At 34.4% G+C, this 23,620-nt stretch overlaps 1 protein-coding gene across 26 annotated transcripts in view; it reads right to left on the bottom strand.

Moving 5' to 3' along the window:
- Positions 1 to 23,620, bottom strand: part of PCM1 (pericentriolar material 1) — a 79,422-nt gene that overhangs the window by 15,508 nt on the left and 40,294 nt on the right. For 17 of the 26 annotated variants that reach the window (XM_033104083.1, XM_033104086.1, XM_033104071.1 and 14 more), the window contains 9 exons: positions 22,753 to 22,924; positions 19,942 to 20,300; positions 12,964 to 13,128; positions 10,676 to 10,732; positions 8,184 to 8,356; positions 7,705 to 7,836; positions 3,496 to 3,616; positions 1,844 to 2,002; positions 1,456 to 1,592 (listed from right to left, as the gene is read on the bottom strand). In XM_033104083.1, the coding sequence (XP_032959974.1) occupies positions 1,456 to 1,592; positions 1,844 to 2,002; positions 3,496 to 3,616; positions 7,705 to 7,836; positions 8,184 to 8,356; positions 10,676 to 10,732; positions 12,964 to 13,128; positions 19,942 to 20,300; positions 22,753 to 22,924 (1,475 nt within the window). The remainder of the gene's footprint in view (positions 1 to 1,455; positions 1,593 to 1,843; positions 2,003 to 3,495; positions 3,617 to 7,704; positions 7,837 to 8,183; positions 8,357 to 10,675; positions 10,733 to 12,963; positions 13,129 to 19,941; positions 20,301 to 22,752; positions 22,925 to 23,620) is intronic. The other 9 variants (XM_033104082.1, XM_033104084.1, XM_033104095.1 and 6 more) reach the window with 3 other exon arrangements.

Raw genomic sequence — 23,620 nt, 5'->3', positions numbered from 1 at the left:
TTACCAGTCTCATACTTTCACTATTGGTAGGAATTAAATTGTTAAACGTTTCTGAGAGACAATTTAACATGATGTCTCAAAAGCCTTAATAACGTTTATACCCTTAGAGCTAGAAGTTCTATGTCTAAGTATTATTTCTAATTATATTTCAGTATATAACATATATCCCGTTTGTAATAAAAATGTGATATATATTTAAATTTAGCTAAATCATTTAAGTATTATTTATAATAGTGAAAAAGAAACCAGAATAAACAAGTATTTGACAATAGGAACTGATAAAACAATTAACAGAAAATACTATTCTGTGACTACTCAACCCTCACAGTTACAATCAACATAGCTCACTACTGGCAGTCCTTCCTACTGGTCAGCTCTGGCTCTTCGTTTTTTGCACAACTTCTAAATGTTGGCTCACCTTGTCCTGGGTTCCTGTTCTAGACCTTTCTCTTAACTAGTGCCATGCTTTAGGTAACCCTGTCTACCATTAATAGAACCTGGTGACTTCCAAAATACATCCCAATTGTCTATTTCTCCCCATCTCTAGTGCCACATCCTTGTCTAAGCCACTTCATTTCTCATCTGATCTCATTGTGTTCCTGACCCTCTAAAATCAATTATCCACAACAAACCAGACTTTTTCTTTCTTACTTAAAACCCTCCTGGGAGTTTCCCCTTGAACTTCAAACAAAGTCCAAACTTCTAATCATGGCCTATAATGTGCTACATAACTGGCCCCTGCCTCCCTCATTTCATCTCACACAAATGTTCTACAACCATGAGTCCTCCTCCAGTTCCTTTAACATGCCAGGCTAGTTCCATTCTTAAGGCCTTTCACTTAGTCTGGAATAATTCTGGTTTAAGCTGGCTCCTTATTCACATTTCTGCTTAAATATTCCCTCTTCAGAAAACTTCTCTGACCATCCAGTCTAAAACAGGCACCATTATTTCACTGTATTTTAATTCTCTGCATGGCACACGTAACTACCTGATATACATTTCCTTGTATGTTTTATATTTACTTTTTGGGGTCCACATTCTCATTCTATTATGTAAGTTTCACGACAGGCCTGGACTTGTTCACTGTTATATCTATAAAACCTGACCTGAAGCAGGAATTCTACAAATATTTTTGAATGAATATTGTGCAACCATTAAAAAACTATGCAAAAAAAAAAATTATGCAGTAGAAAAAGTGATCTAGAAAGACGTTTATATCAAAAAAGCAGAATGCACAAAATATTGTGCATGCTTGTGCATATCCTGTAATATGCACAATATTACAGAAAGATTCACAATATGTTAATAGGAGCTATCTCTGAGTCACAAAATTAATGGGTTTTTAGTTTTTTTCTTTTGTTTACATGTATTTTCTGAATTCATTACAATGGAGTCCTTTGTATGAATTAAGAAACAAAACATAACATTTATTTATTTTCAAAAATTATTGTTTACCTTCAAAAAAGGAATGACTTCTTTCATAATTGCTTTAATTTGCCGGTCCAGCTGCTGAGTATCAATTCTAGGACATGGGACGGTAGAAATTTCACTTATAGGTTGTTGTGAACTATGATTTTCAATAATAGGAGTTTCTATTTATAAAAAGAAAATGAAGCATTAGCAAAATTAAGTCTGTGATATTATACATATGCCTTTATACTCTAAATATTAAATTATGATGATATATGCTAAAATAATACAAAGAAACATCTATGTAGTTTTACCACCCCTAAAAATTACAAGAAAGTGGTTAAACATCACTATTATACATCAGATGGGGCTTTTAATTTTTTATATGTGGAACTATGATTTTTACTGTTAATGAATTCAAGAACACACATACCTTCTAAATTACTAACAGTAGTTGTGGCAGCAGCACCATCTTCATCCTCAATAATCCTACAGGTACATCTTACACTTGTGTTACTTTCAGCCTCAGTCTTCATACGCTCGTATTCCCTCATTCTGACTAGTGCTTGGTCTAAGTGAATCACAGTGTTACCTGCATATGGAATATAGAAATATTTCTAAAACATACAAAAGCAAATCTGTTCATGTATTCCTCAAAATTAATAAAAAATAATTTTTTAACATAGGGAAGAAAACTAGCTTTAACAAATTCCAGGTATTATGTTAGTTAGGTATGTGGCAAACATTATCACATTTATTTATTTAATCCTTAAGATAACCCTATAAAGTAGATAACACCCTCATTTTCGGAGAACTTAAGTAACTTGCCCATGGTTTCATAGCCAGTTAAATGTTATAGTAGGGATTTAGACTCCGAACTCAGACTCCAAAGTTCTTATTTCGGTACATCATGTTGCTTAAACAGTGTAACAAAGTCTCAAAATATCATGCAAATTCTGATGCAAACAATCCAACCTAACACAATCAGTTAAGGTAAAGGAAAGACCTAAGAATGAGATTTCCCAATTTTATTTTGTCCACTTTGACAAAGCTAGAGGTGAATGACTGTGAGGGGAAAAAAAACATCAGTAAATGAAAGAAAACAGGTAGGACTGAAAGTCACTTGGCAACGCAGAAAGTGGGGACAGTTAAAGGAGAAAGTGTTGGTCACAAAGTGATTTTTCTTTGGATGAGCTCAGTACAGTCTTGAAGGGAGCTGGGCTTAGAGTCCTCGATAATCAAGGCAAAAGACTTTTTGCTTTGGTAAAAGATAGATATCTAATGATAGGGCAAGGCTTGGCCCTTTTCTTTACAGTGGAAAAATGCCTTTGTAATCATCTAAATCTTGTTCTCATCATATTGACACACAAGAGAATAATGGGACATTGGATTACGATATGAATTAAGTGCAATGGAGGTCTGACTGCTTGAATACCTGGGTATCTTTTGATAGGCTACAACCTGGAAAATGAATTTTCATTTCCCTTAATCTCCTCTCCAAATTTAGCATTCAGGATTTTTTCTCTCCCTTTGAGTTACGCAACCCTCTTAAGCTTCTTTGGTTTTATTATTGATGAAAAAAAGCCAATGAGCCATGCCTTAGAATTACCTGGGTTTCTCACTAAAGATTATTTATGATAAGAAATTTCAATTCTTACCTCAAATTATGAAGTTAACATTGTTACTGAAAATGTGATCGAATGAGGCATTGCTACCTCTGAATTTTTCCCACTGATTAACTGGAAGACCTTAAAGAATGACCTTTCCCTTAAGGAAAAGGAAATGAACATTTTCTGAATTTCTATTATGCCTACTAGAAAGTTCTGTATATTTTTCAAAAGAACGTAGTATTCCCAAATGATTTGCCCAAGGTCAAAGAGTTAACATTCAGGAGATTCTTGAATTTAGACTGATGGATAGACTTTTAAGTCCCTGTTCCTTCTACCACAACTTGCCTTTCTAGACTTTTGTTTCCTTATCAATGCAATTTAAAGACTATTTTAAAGTCTTTAAAGACTATTTTAAAGACTAATTTAAAGACTATTTTAAAGTCATGGTCTAAGATTATTAAAAAATTCTGCTTACCTAGATCATCTGTTGCAAAAGGCTCAAAATTTGAAGATACAGACAGGACGCTAGCATTATCAGCATCATTTTGCTCACTTATTTTATGTGTTTCTCTCTCAAAGTTCTTCTCAAATGTTTCCTAAGTTATAGATTTAAAAACAAATAAAAATCACTAATAATTCTTTTTAAAAGTTTATGGCGATTATTAAAAATTTAACATAGAAACTTAAATATTTACATAAAACTATACAATTGTGATGTAATCAGTTATAACACGTTGAATACAGAATCAAAGAATGTTAAAATATTAAGTAACCTTGCAGAACACTTGTCATTATGTAGATAAAAATACACAGAGCCAGTTACTGATTAAATTCTAACTTGGAAAAGTTAGTATTTTAAATTATTTCTACACCCTTAGGGAAATTCTCTTATCTCCATACCCTAAAAATGCTTAATACCTTACTAAGATATCTGGTTCTCATATCAGAAGGGAAACATGACAGCATCATTCAAATTTTTTAAATCAACTTTAACTGAAATATAATTTACATACAACAATACACCCATTAAGTGTACAATTTGATGAGTTTTGAAAAATATATGCACCATATAACCACCTTCCCTAAAGTTCATTTCCATCAGTCCAGCAATTTCCTTCATACCCCCTTCTGCGGTCAGCCTCTACTACACTCCACTCATGTCATTTTTATCACCACAGATTAGTTTTGTTGGCTCTACAACTTCATATAAATGGAACCATTTCAGTATGTATTCTTCAGTGTCTGACTTATTTTACTCAGTATGTTACTGAAATTAATCTGTGTTGTGTTTCAGAAGTTCATTAATTTTTAATGGCTGAATAGAATTCCATTGCATGGACATAACAGTTTATTTATCCATTTATCTGCTGATGTTCCAGTTTGAGGCTATTATGACTAAAGATGCTATGAACATTAATGTACAAGTATTTTTGTGGACATATGTTTTCATTTCTCTTGGATGAATACCTATATGAGAAATTGCTGGGTCACATGCCAAGTTTATGTTTAACTGTATAAGAAACTGCCAACTTGCTTTCCAAAGTGGTTGTACAATTTTACAATTTCACCAGCAGTGTGCGAGTTCCAATTGCTTCATATTCACACCGACACTTATTATCAATCTTTAATTTCAGCCTTTCTAGTGGGTGTAAGGGAGCATCTCATGTGGTTTTAATTTGCAAACTGGCCATTTATATATTTTCTTCCATGAAGCACCTGTCTAAATCTCTTGCTCAGTTTTTACTTAGTTGTTTGCCTTACAATTGACTTGTAAGATTATTTATAGTCTGGATTGTCATTTATATAGTCATTTGTCAGATATAAGTACTGAAATTATTTTCTCCTAATGGTAACTTTTGAAACGCAGAATTTATCAATCTTTTCTTATAGTTAGTGCTTTCTGTGTCCTAAGACTTCTTTGCTTATGTCAAAATCATGACGATTTCTTGTTTTCTTTGAGAAGTTTTATAGTTTTAGCTTTTCAAGGACTTTAAGTAATTTCAAATTAATTTTTGTGTGCAATGTGATTGGGGGGAGGGTCTCACTTGTATTTTGACTGAAACTCATTTCACAATTGTGTTCTTTCTCCTAGCTATTGACCTTTTAAAATTTTCTCTTCAATTGTGAAATGAAAGGTTTGTTCTCTGATCAAAGAAAATTCAAGAATTAGGAAACAGGTTGCAGAAAATGAAACCATTTTGTTGCTCCTTCAAGTAAAATTTGCCAGTAGATGTGCTTTTGCCATTTTTGTAGCACCTGGAATAGAACATGCAAAATGTTTCTTCCTCTTCCTAAATCTCAATTGCTCATTTTCCTTTACTTGTAACTCCCAGATGCCTACTTTCACTTGTTTTTCCTGGGCATGAGGACTCCTTTACATGCTCTGAAATGTGTGTGTAGAAACGCCACACATTAAGCTCAAAGGACCTTGGCCTAGAAACATGGAGAACGAGACTATCTGTCCAATATTGTAACCACTAGCCATGTAGTTATTCAGATTAAATAAAATTTAAAATTTAGTTCCTCAACCTCATTAGCCACATTTCAAGTGCTCGATAGCCACATGTGGCTAATGGCTACTGTATTAGACAGTGCACAGGTAAAATATTTCCATCACTGTAGAAAGTTCTACTGGACAGCACTACTCTAGATCTATGGGTGTGAATACTGGATGTGGTGCTAATTAAATGGCATTAATAAAGGGGAGATGTTGACATTAATGCTGAATTTAAGTTTTGGATGAAAAATTAGAGAACTTAGTGATTTAAAAGTAATACTAAGTGTATTTAGGCCAAGTCCCTATAAATAGGGACTGATTCTTTGTGAGCACCCCCTCACCCAAATCCATATATTGAAACATTAACTCCCAATGTGATAGTATTAGGACGTGGGGCCTTTGGGAGGTCACAGGTTTGGATGAGGTCAAGGGGTTGGAGCCCCCCATGATGGCATAGTGCCTTTATAAAAAGAGGAAGAGACACTAGAGTTTTTTCTCACTGCTATGTAAAGACACAGGGAAAAGGTGGCCATCTGCAAGCCAAGAAGGACCTCATCAAGAAGCAAATCTGCTGACAGCAAGATCTTGGACTTCCTAGCCTCCAGACCCATGAAAAATCAATGTCTATTGTTTAAATCATCTATAGTACTTTGTTTACCAGTCTAAGCTAAGACACCTTCTTATTAGGAAGTATAGTATCTTTAAACTTTATTTAACTCTAAAACCTGTCAAGTTAACTTGATCATAAATTATAGCTTAATTTTCAAAATCTACTATTGATGGTACACAGCAATGTGCTCAAATCTTTTAAAATAATTGGAAGTAATGCTACCTATATAAAATGTGGATAAAAAGGGAGGTACTGGAGTTAAGGATATAAAATTATTAAAAAAGATTTCTAAGAACAGACACTGTTCATGCTCTCAGGAAGTTATTTCAGTGCCTAATGAATTTGAATGTAACTTAACATCTATTTTTTATGTATACAGCTGGACCACTTTTCATTTCCCACAAAAGGGAGTACACAATTTTCAATTAGTCATAATAACAACTAATCCCAAGTAGCAATTATTTACATTGATTTATATTTGACATTGCCAAGTCAATTAAAACCACATAGTTTTAGACACAGGTTTATGTTTACAGTAGTATATGAGTTGGAGCATGGTGGAGAATGGTTTTAAGCAGAAAAGATGCCTTGGTGAAATATTGTTTTAAACATGAGTATAAGTTAAAGAGCAAAAATCCAGGAAAAGTCCTCAATAATAAAATAATTACTGTATGTGAAGAAGAGACAAGATGGTCTTTTGAGAAAACACTATCTCTTCAGAAAAAAATTATTAACATATCAACAACGAGCTGAGACACAGTAATATGCTTTCAACTCTCTAACTAAAGCAGGTATTTGCTAATCAATTATGGTACTCTTATCCATGGGTATCCAGGTGCTAGAGTTGGCATAAAATAGAACATACTGGCTATCCCAGACCACATATGATCTTTCACAATAGAATCAAGGTCTGAACCTTTAAATAGCTGTTTTCCAAATACCTAGCATGTTATATCCTCGGTGTCCTAGTAGTAAGCCAGTTAGTCATTTAAATAGCACCTATCTAGCACATAGGTCCTACCTGCTAGGTAGGTGTTATTGGGAGTTCATAGTTTATTGAAAATATACCATTTTTCTCACCACTCTTTTCCAGTTCCAGGTCCTTTTCACTTTATTCAAAATTTTCTTAATCAATTTTACTACATTAAATTACATTTTTGTCCTGGATAGCTTTCTTTTGCCTAGGCTTCTGTTCCAACCCAAAGACCCAACTTATCTTTATTTATCCAAGGGTTCTTACTGTGATCTGACTGTCATCTGGTTTACTGAATGTCTTGAATGAACACAACAAATTTTGCCAAATGTCTGTTATGAGTCATTTCCTATGCTGGGCAACAGAGACATATATATGGCTCTTTCAGACCTTATAATGTATAATTCATACCTAACATTGGATGTTTGTTGCAGTATTTTGATTGACTTTTATACGTCATTTCAAAGCAATGGATTAAACCCAGACTTTTTTTTAAAAAAAGGCTGATAACCAAACATATTAGGTATATTCATAATTTATAACAACCTATGTAACTTTTGTTTACTGCATACTGAAATCATTTCATTAATCATTATTAGCTTACATCATCAGTAGTAGCAAGGCTTTCGCTGGGAGTAAGTTCTGAGTTTGATGCTATCCAAGTACCAGAATTCACTGATTTTACATTTTCCCCTTCTTTTTCATGGTTCTCAGAAATATGTCTGCATACTATGTCCTAAATAAAAAAAATAAGGTATTTATGTAAAACATATATATTTAATTACAAATTTAAAAGAAGCAGATAGAAAAACAAATGCAATACTTCTCATCTCACAGATTAACTGTGAGGAATAACATTAAAGATAAAACACTGAAAAATGAATCAGAAAAAGACTTTTGATCAGAAAAGCTATTTGATCTATACAAGAAGTTTTAAATAAAATGGCAAGAAAACATACAGAAAACAGATCGAAGTATGTATGGAACAAGGACAATACTTCAGTCTAAGAAAGCAACCAGATGTAATTGGGAAGAATGGCAATACCCAATAGGGTAGGAAAAAGAGTATTAGGTACCAGATACCTGTAATGCATATAATGCCCTCTGTCTTAGGTAGTCGGTATTAAGAAGCTGAAGCTCATGGAAAAGTTCAATAAGAAAATGTGGACGAGATTCATTCTGAGATATTAATGTAGCTACTTCAGAATAAATAGTATCCCTCAAAGCTTCAAACATGGAAAGATCACTTCCAGTTTCTGGAATATATAAAAGATCAGAAAGTTAATATTGATAAAATATGTTCCTGATAATTTCTACTGTATCATTACTCTCAACTTTAAGTTACTTAAAAATCAGAACATACTTTAATTCTATTTCTGGGCTTTTAAAGTAGAAAAAGAATCTTAAAATTACCAAGATAAAAATAATCTTAAAAATATCAAGATACATACTTTATATTAGAGAAATATTTAAATGTATGAGTAACATTACTCATACTAGCATACATAGCATTACTTAGACCATACTCATTTCTCAATAAAAAACATCTGGAAAATGTTACCCATTTACAGGAGTAATCGGTGGAAATTTTTCAGTACTTGAATGAAATCAGCTAAGTGCAAATAATTTCCTTTTTTTGCTAATATAAACTTGTTACAAAAAAGGAAATTTATTTATTAATATTGAGAATACTGTATGCTGCCAATGAGGGCTACCATTGTAAGATCTATCTAGTTATGTCTACTAATTCTGAAATCTTAGCTATCATCACTGTAGTGATGAAAAACTGAATTTGTAACTGTAACATAAACATAATCGGTCAATCTTACTACAGTGTCTTACTGACATACTCAGTGTAAGTTGGAGGAGGCAGTAGAAGTTTTTCAGTTTCACAGAACCTAGGCATCACTTTGTTTAGCAACAATTCTGCTATATGTATTTAATACAGAATTATCACCCTGAAAGGTATAGTCATATATTTACTTTTAAGAACACAAATTAAAAACTGTTCTCTATGGCCAAGTGGCTTTTCTAGGTATCAAATTCTATAAACTTTCTAGAGCAATAGAACCACAAGTAGTTAAATATTCAAATTCCACAAAAATGAGTTATAAGTTTCTAAGAAAAGAAATTTGAAATATTGAGTGTTTTAACATATTGTGTTTTCTAATAAATGTGCAAAGACCATAAAGATTTAATTCACTTTTTGCAAGAGAGGGATAAGAAAATGCAAAGTGAAATGGGATTTAATGAAAAAATTTCACTCATTTCCTAAGTAAGTTAACATCTTTAGGTCTCAATTTCCATATAATTAAGAATAATAAAATGCAACTTGCCTATTTTGCCTCTGACATTTATGAGTATAAAATGAAATGATACACTAAAGTTCTCTTAGTAGCTTTAAAATGTCCAAATGTGATAGATTTCTACAAAAATAATATAAGCAGGAACCAAAGCTATCTCTGTAGGAAATCTCTACTTATAGGAAAAATCTAGGTAAGAAGCTAAAATATGCAATCTTTCAATTTATATACTATATCGTAGTTGATATATTTTCAACTTAGAAAATATTATTTCAAAGATATAGTAACAAGCGTATTTACTATTTTCATACCTGTGTGTGTGATAAAATTATCAATCTATACTAATCACTAAAGATTAAACTATTCCCATATAATGAATTATGTCAAACAGATGCTTCATCCCTTCCGCCTGCAATAGAGTGGTGAAAAGTTTTTGTTTCTCCTCATGGACTAAAATGCTTTAGTTTAGACTAGAAAAATTCTTGCTCACAGTCCGGTTTCTGTGATTCCATCTTGTTTTTATCCTCTCTATTTTCAGAGAGTTTCTTTCTTTAGGACGTGTCACTGCCATATTCAGCTTTATCTGTGTTGTCCTTGTTTTTCTTCCTTAGATTCCTCTAACAGTTCACAACAGGCTTTTATTTTTCAGCCATGTGTAGTATAGAAGGCATTAAAGAATATTTACAATTCTAAATCTTACAGAATCATACTGAATGAAAATACGTAGTTAAGACAAAACCAACATTTTAGAATCTATAATTTTCCATGATCTTTATTTATCATGGTTGTATGTCATATTTGTTTTTATGTAATGGTTTACTTTTTATAGGTGATGATGGGTAATGAAAACTAAGCAACTACAACAGAAGACACACACCGTACTTAACACTATAAATCAGAGCTGTATATGTTTCCAAAAGTTATTAATGCTCTTAAGCATTTAAGAAATACAAAATAAATAACTTCACTAAAACACTAAATTATAGAAAGGTTTTCTATTATCCATCTAAATGTGTTGGTTATGTTACATACACTAACAGAAAATGAAAATAAGAAAAGCAGCCAATTTTATCAACCAAATAATTATAAATAAAAAGCTTCAGAATTTTAATGAGTATGAATTTTATTTCACTTTCATAAGCCAAATAACATATATTCACTAAGCTAAATCTTAAAAAAAAAAAAAAAAAAAGCAATAAAACTAAGGATTTTTAGGGCCAATGGGAAAAAAATTAACAAAAAGTGGACACCAAAAACTAAACATATTGTTACCTGGCGCTTCATTGCATGCATTTCTGTTAGACTGCTGTAGTATTCTCCTAGCATGTGCTGTAGGAAAGGGCAGACATAAGGATGAACATAAAATGTGTATGAATAGAAACGACAGGGTCTATAATATGAATAAATGAATGAAAAAAGAAATAAACAAATTTCTTTAAAATCTTCTGAACTGAAATGTTATCACAAGGTATGGTTTATGCTCTACTTAAAAATAATCTAATCAGAGAAAGTATCAACTGATTTACTAGAAACTTTTAATAATGTGACTAATGATGACTGTCATAATGAACTTCTACCATTCACTCTTAGAAGTATACATATCAAAGTATACATTAACTCCTGACGGAGCAGAATGTGTAATTCAATACTTGCAGTCATATTACACACTAATAATCATGTAAGAAAAACTATTACTATAAAGTATAGGTTAATTGTTAAAACTAAAAATAAGTCTTTTTAGAAAGTATGTAAATATAAAAGCATATTTACACTACTGAAACATTTTTCAGTTCACCAAAATTCAATCACTTTATTTTTCTAAGTGACAGTAATAAGGTCTTGAAGTACTATGACCAACTATCATTTAGGTAATTATTTAGTGCCTTGCCTCTACCCAAATGTTTACTCTTTGAAGATATCATTATTTGATGAAGATAGTGAAATGAGATAAAAATTATGAAATTTTGGATAAATGTCAGGGTCAGGACAATACAATTGATATTTTTGTCAAAAAGATCAGACTCAACAGGAAACCAGGATTGAAACTTCAGCTCTATCGTTTCCCAACAGTATGACTTTGAGGAAGTCATTGCAAAATACAAAAAACTGTGATGTTTCTTTTCTGATTACAAAAGTAGTAAATACTCACTATAAAAATTTTAGAAAATATAGAAGAGTTTAATAAAGATGGTAAATCCACTACTAACATTTTGATGCATTTTCTTCCAGTCTTTTTTCATTCAGTGTTTTTTTTTTAAACATAGTTGGAATCATACTGTTCAGACAAAACTAAATCTCAATTTTTATTTCACTTTTGTTTCCTTAAGATGAATGCCTACAGTACAATTACTGGGTTAAGGGCATGACTTTTGAAGCTTTCCAGAAAAATTGTAACAGTTTATATTACTGGCCCTTTATGAGTGTTGTGAAAAATCAGGTACCCTCTCTCACCATGTATCCTCATCTGCCAGTGGAAATCAAACCAATTCACAGGATTATGAGGCTCAAATGAGACGAGTAATTTATTTAATTTACAAACAATGAGGCATAATACAAAAGGTAGCTGCTATTATCATTTTCATCAATGGTCTCACTAAAAACCAAGAATTGAGAGTCTATAGTTACTGCCTCCCTCTCCAAATTTCTTTGAAATATACTTATTTTTTATAAATTAAGAAGTACCAATGCTTATTGAAACTAAATCAGTGGCAAATACATATGACTCCATTCATTCAGTAAACACTGAGTGACTACCATGTGTCGAGTGTCATGCTAACATTTAAGATACAAATATGAAAGGGTATTTGCTACCAAGGGACACAAAAAGGCAACACAAGACACTTAAATAAGTAAATACTACACAATGTGATACAGGCAATGAAAGAGGTTTTACACAGGCTACAACAAAAACGAAACAGGAGAAAGGGAAACCTATCCCAACTTGCATATGGATGCAATTTCAGAGTTGCAGAATTAAGATTTTATTTAAGAGTCCAGCAGAGAACAGGGCTTAAGAAGAGCACAAAGGACTTGGGGCAGAAGAGACAACTGCTGAGGTGACTACCTGATAGCGATGGGAAAACTTCAGTTCAGTGCCACTGAAAGAAGGAAATTCAAGGCAGAGGGTGATAAGCAATAAGTCTGGAGAGGCAGGCAGGAAGCATCTCTCTGCTGGCCAGGTATGTTGCATTAAGGCATCTGGACCTTCTCCAGTAGGCACAGAGAAGGCCAAAGGTTTTAAGCAGGAGAATATGATTGTATATCAAATTCTTATTCAGATAAGATTTTCAGAATTTCAAATTAGGAGTTCCAAATTAATGTTAACTATATTTTGTTCAGAATTTTATCAAAATGTGTCAAAAGCTAGTATCACAACAATAAAAAATATTTCCAGTTTATATTTCTTGGTATAAAGAAATGTGTGCCGTCATCTCTACTAAAAAAACCTTGCACATGATAGTAAACTATGATAGACCAATTTTAAAACTGGTTTTAATATAACTTTTCAAATCTAAGATGAAGTCCTTAAATCAAAGCAAACCAAAAAGAAAAGAACATACCTGAAGATATTTCTGTAGACCTACTATATTTTATTATTTTTTCCAGCTGCTCATGATTCTTTCTGCTGAATACTTTTGCTTGAACAGGCTCTTCAGTCTGGGCTGAATGTCTGTTCCTACTTTTGCAAGGTTCACATGTGCTAGACATACTGGCACTTTCATACCCTTGAGCAAAAAAAGTGACAACTGTTATCAGTTGTAACTAACTCAAACTGAAAGGGAAATTGATTCCCATAGTGAAATAGTACAGGTTAACTCAGTTTAGAATGAAGGCCTGGTATAAATAGAATACAAAACAGTAAATGATAAATCTTGGAGATATCCTTTAAATAGCCTTCGGAAGCATAGGGTAACAGTATTAACTTATATCACTTCAGTTTCCTTTGATATCTGTCTTAATGAGTATGTTCCAATTCATATGGCAGACTCTGTATGTCCCAAATTTTCAACTAAACTCCAAGTTAACAATTTTTCAATATTAGGAAATACAAGGAAAAAAAAAATCACATCCAATGTATATAAATAATGTTCATAATAGAAGAGTAATGGGCATATGTGGTCAAACACACCTACGTTATTATAACTTTTATGTACTATGATTTGGTTTAAAAGGTCTTTACTAAATTTTCCTTCTAAGTTTCATTATACTCATATATTGCTTACTAAACTGTTACTTCTACTTTTCATCTTCCCCTATTCTCTACTCTCATTCATATGCTGTTTCTGTTGTTTTCCCCAGATAGGATACGCCAATAGCTCCTTTTCATCTTGACAGGTGAAAGAAAGGTCTCTTGTCTGAGTACAGGATTCTTGAGTTGCACTCTTCTGTCCGTGTGTGGATGTTATTCCATTTTCTTCTACTACTTGTGTTGTAAGATGGTCTGATATCAATTTCTTTTTTTTAAATAGTATATAACTTGTTCTTTCGTCTGGAAGCTTACTAGATTTTTTACTGTTTCCTTGGGATTCTGGAATTTTATCAGAATATTCATGGGGGGTGTGTGTGTGTGTGTATGTGCGCGCGCGTGCGTCTTATTCCCTCCTGTTTCTTATTCCCTCCTCTAGAACTCCTTCAGTATCAGATCTCCAAGATTTGTCCTTAAGCCTCTAATCATTTTCTTCTTGATTCTACCTCTTAGCACTTTTTGCTCTGTTTAACGACATAATTCTTCTCAATTTTCTAGGCCACTAATTTGGGACTTAATAACATTCATCCCCTTTTTTCAAATAATCCAAACATTATATGTGAAAAGTAATTTTTTTCTAGTTCTAAACAATTTATAATTCAATCTACTTAAGTGTTCTTACTATTTTTTTCAAGTGTGTATTTCCTTCAATAATTCTGTTTCTACCAGATATTGCCTGTTCTAATGGTGTGCTTTTATGTCTTCTCTCTGGCTTCTGGTCCCTTTTATATGTGTTGGTATGTTCACTAGGCTAGTCATGACCTTACCTGCCATTAAGGCTGGCCGCAGCTGCTGGGTCACTTTAATGGCAGTGTGCTGCCAGTTCTTGGAAGGCTCACTTCTGTGGGGAGGCAATGTTCTGGCTAGCATGTTATTGGTCTCCAATGAGACATAAAAGGAAGCCTGTGTATGCCTCAGTCTCCAAAGCTGCAAAGGTAAATGCTCCCCGAGGCTCAGGGTAGGGAAGATGCCACCTACTTGTTCAAAGACAGCCTTGCTGATTAGCACCTGACAGTGGCAAAGACTGCTACTCTTGGGAGGGAGAGAGGTGCCAAAAACAGGAGGGTTGCACGGATCTCCTCCACCAAGTTTTGTCCAAGAACCATACAGCTCTGATCTTTGTCCCAGACACTCTCTGAAAGAGCCCGCGGAATCTAAAGCCTTGCTGCTTACAATTTGCAGATCACAGCAGCTGTTCTGCTAAGGACAAGTTCTCAATATACTGTCAATTTAGTCTGTGATATCCTATCTGGAGATCTGGAATTAACCTTCCCTTTCTATTTCTAAAGTTAGAATTCAAGTTAGGATTTCATCATCTCCTATTTAGGTTCCCGGTTTCTTTGTTGATCTGTCAGTCTAAAGTCTAGCCACTCTAATTCATTCTGTACGAAATTTACTGGAAAAAGAGCTCTCTTGGTTATTTCATATAAAACATACATGAAACAAGTCCAACAATAAAGGGTCTGATTGCCAAAAGTAATATGTAAAATAATATGATTGGTAGTACTTTTGTTCATTTAATTAGAAACAAAGCTCTGAAAGAAAATAAGTTAAAGTATGTTACTCCAACGAGAACATTTACAAAAATGAAATTAAGCTTCTGACTGCTTCTGAATTTGAAAAGTGTTTAATGAATTCTAATCAAAATTGAAATATACGTTATTTGGCATACACAAAATTCTCTTTGGGGAGCCCAGATAGGCATTTCAAAGACAAACGTACTCTACAAAACTTACTCTTCTTTGTATGAAAAGAAGCACATTATAATTATTCAAATGCTATAAAAAGTTTTTTTTAAAAAAAACACCTATGGTTTTATATAAGTTCCAAATTAAAAACATCAAGAGCTAGATTTCCAAAGGTAAGGTACCGGTCTGTGATTGAATTATTTCTCTTTGGATACTTTAACAGTAATCCTCCAGAGCAAATAGGAGACTTAATGAAGGTTAATACTTTGGAGTAACACTGGCTAGGCCAGCCAAAACAACACATGATGTTCATTATTTTAAAGGTGTTATCCCCTATCCCACTCCATCACTCCTTCCCTTACCCCCATTCTGTTTTTCTCAGCATGAGTGGCTGACATAGCTAGAAGAACAGTGCCTCTAACTGTGTCTCCACTGTAGGGAAACAGCTCAGCCATGGCACCCTGGAGACTGCATATATCCACATACGTGGGCCACCCAGATAACTACTAAACTGCAGCTGAATCTGCGCCTTCCCAGAAGGCCTTATGATAAACCTCCTGGAACATGGAACACAAGAACATGGAAGGCTTGTGAGGAGCTGCTATATGGCCATTTTTACTCACTTCCCCTTCTGTGCTGCAAAGCTGTCATGAGAGTTTTTCATCTCCTCCCTGGTTCTGATGACATGTGAAACCTTTCTGTTTCACCCTGAGGACACATCCCCATTCTTTTATATATCTATAAAGTGGCTTAGCTACAGCTCAGCATTGGTGCCATTGCAACAGGTGCCCCACCACTCATGTTACAACTGTCCTCTGGCTCCTTCTGTTTCATTGTTGCCCTAGAGGTGTATGGAATAAGGACACAGGGAGCTGGCACCTTTAGCTCCTCTCCTTTTCTCTACCTGTGTAAGTAATAAAACTTTCCGAATCTAAAAAGGGCTGTTTCTTTACTGGCCACATTGTTAGGTCTACCCAAGCCTAATGCTTAACATCCATTTCCTCTCAATCTTCATTAGTGAGTAACAGGAAGGGGGGAAGGGAAGAAATGAAAAGACTGAGGGATGGGCAGAACCCAGAAGTCAGTACACTAACAACTCTAGCCAATTTTCAAAGAAAAGAATGAGGAAGATCTATACTGTATGCTCCTGCTCCTCTCTAATAATATCAAGAGGGAATGGGCCCCGTTAGATTGTAGCCAAATTATGGGTCTGGTAACCAAATTATAGGTCTGATAACTAAAATATCCAGCATGGAGAGAAATCATATAGTCTGAATTTGAACTGAAGTTTAAAAGATGATTTATCACGTAATTTGTAAAATCTTACTTCACATGCAGTAACATATATCTTTAACTATTAAGATTTTCTAAATATTAAAATATATTACTATCACAGGAAAGAAAGTAAAGATTTAACATGCCACTTCTGAAAGACTGTCAACATGTGCAAAACGTACACACACATCATACACACACACACACACACACACACAGTTCAGTATAGTCAATTTGGGACAGTGTATCTGGCTGCACTGTGTCAGCAACCTACGTCACACCATGCTGGTCTATTTGTCATATCCTATTTCTTTCCCCAGTTCCTCTCATCTTCCCTTCCTGCTCCGTCCTCACTCCACACTTCTTGTTACTACAATTTGGAATGCTTTCCAATCTTCTCTCCATTCACCTCCATTACCACGTCCTTTATGACCGAGTAAACATTCTTCTAAGAAATCGTGGCTATTCCTATGCCATAACGAAAACAAAAGCAACATAAATTAGTGATCTAGCCTGTCGCCACGCAGCAGCCTACCCCTTTGTTTCCTTGTACCTGCCCCCAAAGAAAGGAGAGTCTGTAAGACGGATCCTTTCAGGGACTTTGCTAAACCTTTGTGTTTGCACCTTAGGCCTCCCTGTTTGGTCCCAAAAAGATGACTGGACAGTCAATGACGAGTAAGATTCCTCATGGAAGGAACAACTCAAGCCAGGCGCAGTCGAGTGGGGACCAACAGTAGAACCCACGGGGTTCACAGAGGTGGGCACAGCCCCCACCTTCCTCAGGCTAAGGAAAGCCTCAGCCTCTGTGGCTGCATTCCTTCCCAAAACCTGCAAGGGAAGTGATTCAATGATGTGCTCTCCATCTATTCATATGCATATAGGTTTTGTCCCTTGGGGAAGTTGAGACTTATGGTCCAGCTGCTATTATGATGTATAGGATTCACAGATCTTGAGATTGACAAGCTTTATCTCCTTTACTTCCCCACCTAACTAACAAAAGCTGATGCTAGGCCCGATTAGGGGCTTCCAGTCCTTGAGACAGGGGGTCCCTTGGTCTGCTTAAACTCTATTCATGGCTACTGTCTTTTCTTAACCCTGCGCCGCCCTCCTCGCTCCCCACAACTCTCGTCTTGCGGGACGCGACACTAGCCCAGTGTGTCTCAGACTTTAATGTGCATCTTTTCATATTAAAACATCTGGAATCTTACTAAAATGCACACTGAGAAACAATGCATACTCATTCCGTTGGTATCAGAGGGGCCCAAGAATCTGCATTTTTAATAAGCTTCCAGATGATGCTAATGCTGCTTGTCCATGGCTCACATTTTGAATAGCAAGGATTTAGCTGACTAATTTGATTTTTACATTAGTTTGATTCTGCTATCAAGTCTTTTATTTTTGCGTGTGTGTGCCTTACAAATGGTCTTCAAAGCCTGTTGATCAAATGTGAAATGCATGTCTTTGGCAGGTATTTTTTAAACTTAAATAAGGGGGAAGAGAGCATACAGATCAGAATGTCAATCCTTGCCTTGATGTTAAAGGCTGCATTGCATATATAGAAGCCTAAGTCCTCAGATTACAGGGGTTTCGAAAATACAAATAGACCAGTATTTCCAGGGTTAGGTAGCCATGACCGTAAGCTGACTAAGGGTCCTCTAAGACCCTGTTACTCAAAGCGCAGTCCACAGACCAGTACTGGCAACACATGGGAGCTTGTCACAAATGCACTTTCAGGTCCCTCCCCACACCGACTGAATCACAATCTGCCCTTAAACAAAATTCCCAAGGAGATATGTATGAAACATTTAAGAAGCACTGCCCTAGCACATTCAAATTAACTAGGTGAGTGAGAGAATGCCGGGATAACAGATATTCGTTTTTCTTCATTTACTCATATGAAAGTATTGTTTTTTGGGGGGAGGGGGGGACAAAGTAGTAGGGAATAAAAAGTTCAGTGAGTTACCAAAAGGGCCTCTCAAAATGGCCATTATCTACTGAAATGTTCTCTGGTGGCACCAAGAGAAAACACAGTAGTTGTATTTTCATTCATATTAATGGTTTGAGATCACTGACTAAATTACTAACAAACTGTCTCCTCCTAAACCTATATAACTGGAAAACTATTTCAAGAATGACGATGTGTATGCTGAGAAAAATGTTACCCCGTTCACATTTTTTAACCATCAAATCAGATTCTTCACATGGGGGCAGAACTTGAAGGATACATGAAGTATTGAAATGAAAAAAAACCTGCATGTATTCTTTTGTGCATCCATAGTTTTCATCAGACTTTTCAAGGGTTCCATTACCCAAAAATGGTTAAGATGAATGCTGCCAAAGCTTACAAGTGAATTTTTTACTACATTTCTCAGGAACTATATATATATATCTACACACACACACGTATATACACGTTATGTGTGTGTAAATATACACACACACACACACACACACACACACACACACACAGCTTCCAAGAGAGGGAGTTTGCAGTGTGCAGTGATTTTTCAAACTTTTCTGACTATAAGCCTAGAATACTTCATTCTTAAGCACCGAATACTATCTCCTTGAACCCACAACAACCACTCAAAGACACAGCCAATAAGTACCCTTCGCAAATTTGAAGGAGCATCTTTTAGCTAATACTCCCGATTTTAGTAGTATAACTATTTTTAACATGTAGTTAACACTATAAAGAGAACTTTGATATGATACTCAATGGCACAAATCAATAAAATATGGGTTAATCCTATACCTTACTGACTAAGGTTCACTTCCTACAGGGCTAAAAGCAAACATGTTTTAAAAGTGGTTTCATCTATACGATATAGTCAGACTGCAATGAACTTTGACTCACATTCCTTTAAATGAATCACTCAAGGATCTAACCCAAAGTCATGACTAAAGTGTTGGATATAGGACAAGATGTAATATTAAAAGGAAGAGAAGAGTAAAACTTAGGCATTTTAGCAATTTAAGTAACCTACAAGATGTGAAAAAACTCTTCTGAGTTCACAGTAACCACATATATAGGAAATACAAGCTCTAAGAAGCATAAAAAAGAATATATGCCATACTTAAAAAATATCCAATATTAAATCTTATTTGATAAATTTTGTAAACAAATATGTGTGTGTGTGTGTGTGCGCATATATATATATATATATATATATATATATATATATATATAGTATAAGTAACTAAAAATGACTTTTTTCAAGTAGATCTAGAACAGTGCCCACCCATCTAGCAATACTGAAATTAAATGTGTCAGCACATGAGAATAAGGCACTTATACTCATCAATATTCAACAAATTTTAGTAATTACCCATATTTTTAGCTCTGCTCTTCAGCTGGGTGGAATGTCTCTTCTTATTCTTTGACTTGGGAGTTTTATCCTTAGATGCCAGGCTGGCCTGCGCAGATGCTTTCCTTGTCTTGAATGTTTTAGTTACTGTTGTTGGATCCACTGGATCAGGCATACTGCTAAAGCTTTCTAATGACTCTTCATCAAACTGGCGTCTTCTCCTACTGGCATCTAATTGATTCTTGCGATTACTATTTGTAGTTTTCTCTACAGATACCGCAAATCCAGTCTTGATAAACGGTTTTTCTACTTCACCTTCTTGGTCATATAACCATGGTGTCCTACTGTTTTCCACCTCCTCTTCAGGCTCTTTTTGATTCCTTACCAATGAAAACAAGTTTTTGTAGATTATAATGATAGATTTTTATGTTTAATGAAAACTCCAGATATAGCACTTAATTTATAGTTTATTAGTAGATTTAGGTAAATAAAAACAAACTATAAAAAATATTTTCACAAAAATGTATTAAACATATAAATATTCTAATATAGGCTAGTGTGCTAAATTATCTTAAACTTTAATATTGAACCCTTCTCACTAAACCATTTTGACTGGCAAATGTTCCGAACCAAAGATCTAGCATTCATAATGGAAAAGAGAAGGAAACCAAGGAAGGATGGGACATACAAAGAAAAAACAAAAAAACATGGAGGAATAGCTAAGAAAGAGCTGTAGCAGAGGGTTTGAAACATACATGAATCTGTGTCACCAAAGGCAGACCAAGTAAAACCAGAATTTTGTGAAACAATGGCCATACAACTATTAATTTCTCCACACATTAAGTCGTTTAGTTCAGCTGGTAGTGTCATTTTCCAAATTTTATCTGCTAAGCATTGGCATCCCTTATCTTACTCACTGGTCATCTAAGTTTCAGAAAAATAGTCAAAACAAAGTTAAACCGGTCTGCAGGATTTCTCAGCACTTTTAATATGCCCATGTACTTTATAAAATATGAGATGGCCAAAACCTTTTCTCAAAGAACCTAACATGGACAACAGCGTTGCTAAGAACGTAGTTTAGTAGGAGACTCTGTTGCTAAGAACGTAATTTAGTAGGAGACTCTGACCTACAGGATTTAACCTAAGACAAACGTTAGCAAACCGACACTTTGCAGGCCAAACTCAGCCTCCTGCCTGTTTTTGTATGGCCTGAGGGCTAAAATAATGTTTGGGGAAAGAAAAAAAAAAAGAAAGAAGTTTGTGACACACTTACATTAAATTCAAATTTCGGTGCTCATAAAGTATTATTGGAACACAGCCATTCATTTTTTTACATATTGTTTATGGCTGCCTTTATGCAAAAATGGCAGAGATAAATGAGTATGACAAGCACTGTATGACCTGCAATATTTACTATCTAGCCCTGTATAGGAAAAGTTTTCTGACCCTGGCTCAAGACTACATCATTCCATCTGAACTTTTATTACCTACAGCCATTTAATTCAGGGAACCTACACTAGTTAAGATTTTGGAAAGGAGATGATGCCTAATCTAAAGTACGTCAAATATCTAAAACAGTATTAGATATCCATTGCCATTCTTTTTTAGTATCAATTATATATAAAATATGGGTAATAATGCAGGAGCCTTCCAGTAGGAAGGCTATTCACTAAAACTTTGAAAAAATGTTTATTGCTTATGATGGAGATTCATTCAACCATCATTTCTGAATGGCAACTATACACTAAACAGTCAGGATCTGACAATACAGTAATTTTTATAAAGCAACATAAGATTTAATAGGGAAAAATGGTTAGTACAGCTAAGAAAAACAAAGTCAGGGAGGTCAATTATAGGATTCATAGAGGCAAACACAAAGTTCAATTCTGTGAATTTTTAGTTAATCGAGTAAAAAAAAAAATTCATGATTTAACAATTAAACAGTGTCAACTTGCTAATTTAAGAGCCCAAGACACACCTAATCCCATTACTAAAAGGAAACAGTAATATGAATTATATACCTGTAAAGGGTTAGGAAAGACAAAATCATAGCGATACTTCTTATAGAACAAATTATTAGGGTTAACTGACCTCCAATTTTTCATCCTCCTAAAGAGTTTTTTCTGAAGTAAGTAACAATAAAAAGGCTATAATATTTTCACCAGTTGGCCATCAAAATAATTTTCTGGATTAACACAATCATTAAAAACATTATTTATCTAGCTATAAAAATGCTTATAGAATGATTAACCTTCCCCAATCAAACTAGTGTTTGTATTTCACTCAAAATTATATTTGGGAAGATTATCCTATTAAAAACTAATAAATCATGACAAACAGAAAAATCCATGATGCCATATATCACTAAAACTTCCTTGGCTAAAGTTGTTTTTATAATCTAACAGTACTTCACATTACATTTGAATAGGTCTTTATAGGAACTAGTCTGATCAGGAGTGCTGAATCAAATAAAGAAGCCATCACTTACACAACTATCCTCCAGTAGTTAATATTAGTTACTAGTCCTAAATCAGCGAATTTAAAGACAGATACCGAATCAAGGCCAAAACACTCTATGGGTCAGGTCTTATCCTTCCAAAATGAATCTCACAGGATACCCTGATCAAAACTCTGAACTGCTCTTATAGCAGGGTTGGCAGCTGGTACATGCCTGAGAGACAGCTGGTAAGATGTCAAAGTTTCATATTCCCAACACTACCCGGCCAAAAAAAATCACAAATATCCTCCCTGTGTTTTCAAATTACATACAATTAGACGTAATCACAAAAGTGATCTTTCAGCAAATAATGGATTATGCTCGCATCTGAGTACCTTTGTTTTTCTGCTCCAACAGAAGAACTGCTTTCAAAAGGTTTCGGAAAAGCCATGTATTCTGTTTTCCCTGAAGAATTCTGGGCTAATGGTTGCTGCTGTTCAGTGGGTGTAGAAATATTCTGAGAAAAGTCTCCAAAATTAGAAGGAAATAAAGGGCTGAAATTCATACCTAATAAATAAAAGCAATGAGTAAGAATAAAGCACCTTTAGCCTTAATATACAGTTTTAATTCAATGTGCCATTCACATCAACCAAAACAAAATTGTTAATTAAACTAACACTCATTTATTAAATCATTGATAACAGCTTAGCCCAATGTTTTCAGCATTGGTGACACAAAGATAATGATCCCACTTCCTTAAAGCTAAGAGTTAGAAATAACACTACCTGATAATCAAATTATTACAGGATGCCAGACTCTATTGTAGAGACTTTACATATTATTTTGCTGAATGTTCAAAAGAACACTATGAAACAGGTGTTCTATTCATTTGAAACAGGTGTTCTATTCATTTCATCAGTGAAAAAACAGGCTTAGAGATAAAACGTCTAGTAAATAAAAGAGCAGGTTAAATGTTGCGTCTGAATGACTCTAAAGCTGATGTTCTTTATGTTTTACTTTAATTGGGAAAGTAAAATATACTTAAACACTTACCATATAGTGTTGTACTAGAGGTATTTGCAAGGCCCTACTAACAACTTGGAGGAAAAGGGATCAGGGAAGGCATCATAAAAATGACCTGGTTTGTGAAGCATGAACAGTTTCTGCACAGGGTTGGTTGGCCCTGGTATGAAGCACATTACAGTGAAAAGGAACTGCATGTGCAACTTCTTATATTATTTGTTACTTAAAAGCCTATTTAAA

The sequence above is a fragment of the Rhinolophus ferrumequinum genome, chromosome 4, assembly GCF_004115265.2.
Source record: "Rhinolophus ferrumequinum isolate MPI-CBG mRhiFer1 chromosome 4, mRhiFer1_v1.p, whole genome shotgun sequence".
Classification (NCBI taxonomy): Eukaryota; Metazoa; Chordata; class Mammalia; order Chiroptera; family Rhinolophidae; genus Rhinolophus; species Rhinolophus ferrumequinum.
Note: the sequence above shows the minus strand (reverse complement) of the source record. Positions and strands in the feature narration are given on the sequence as shown.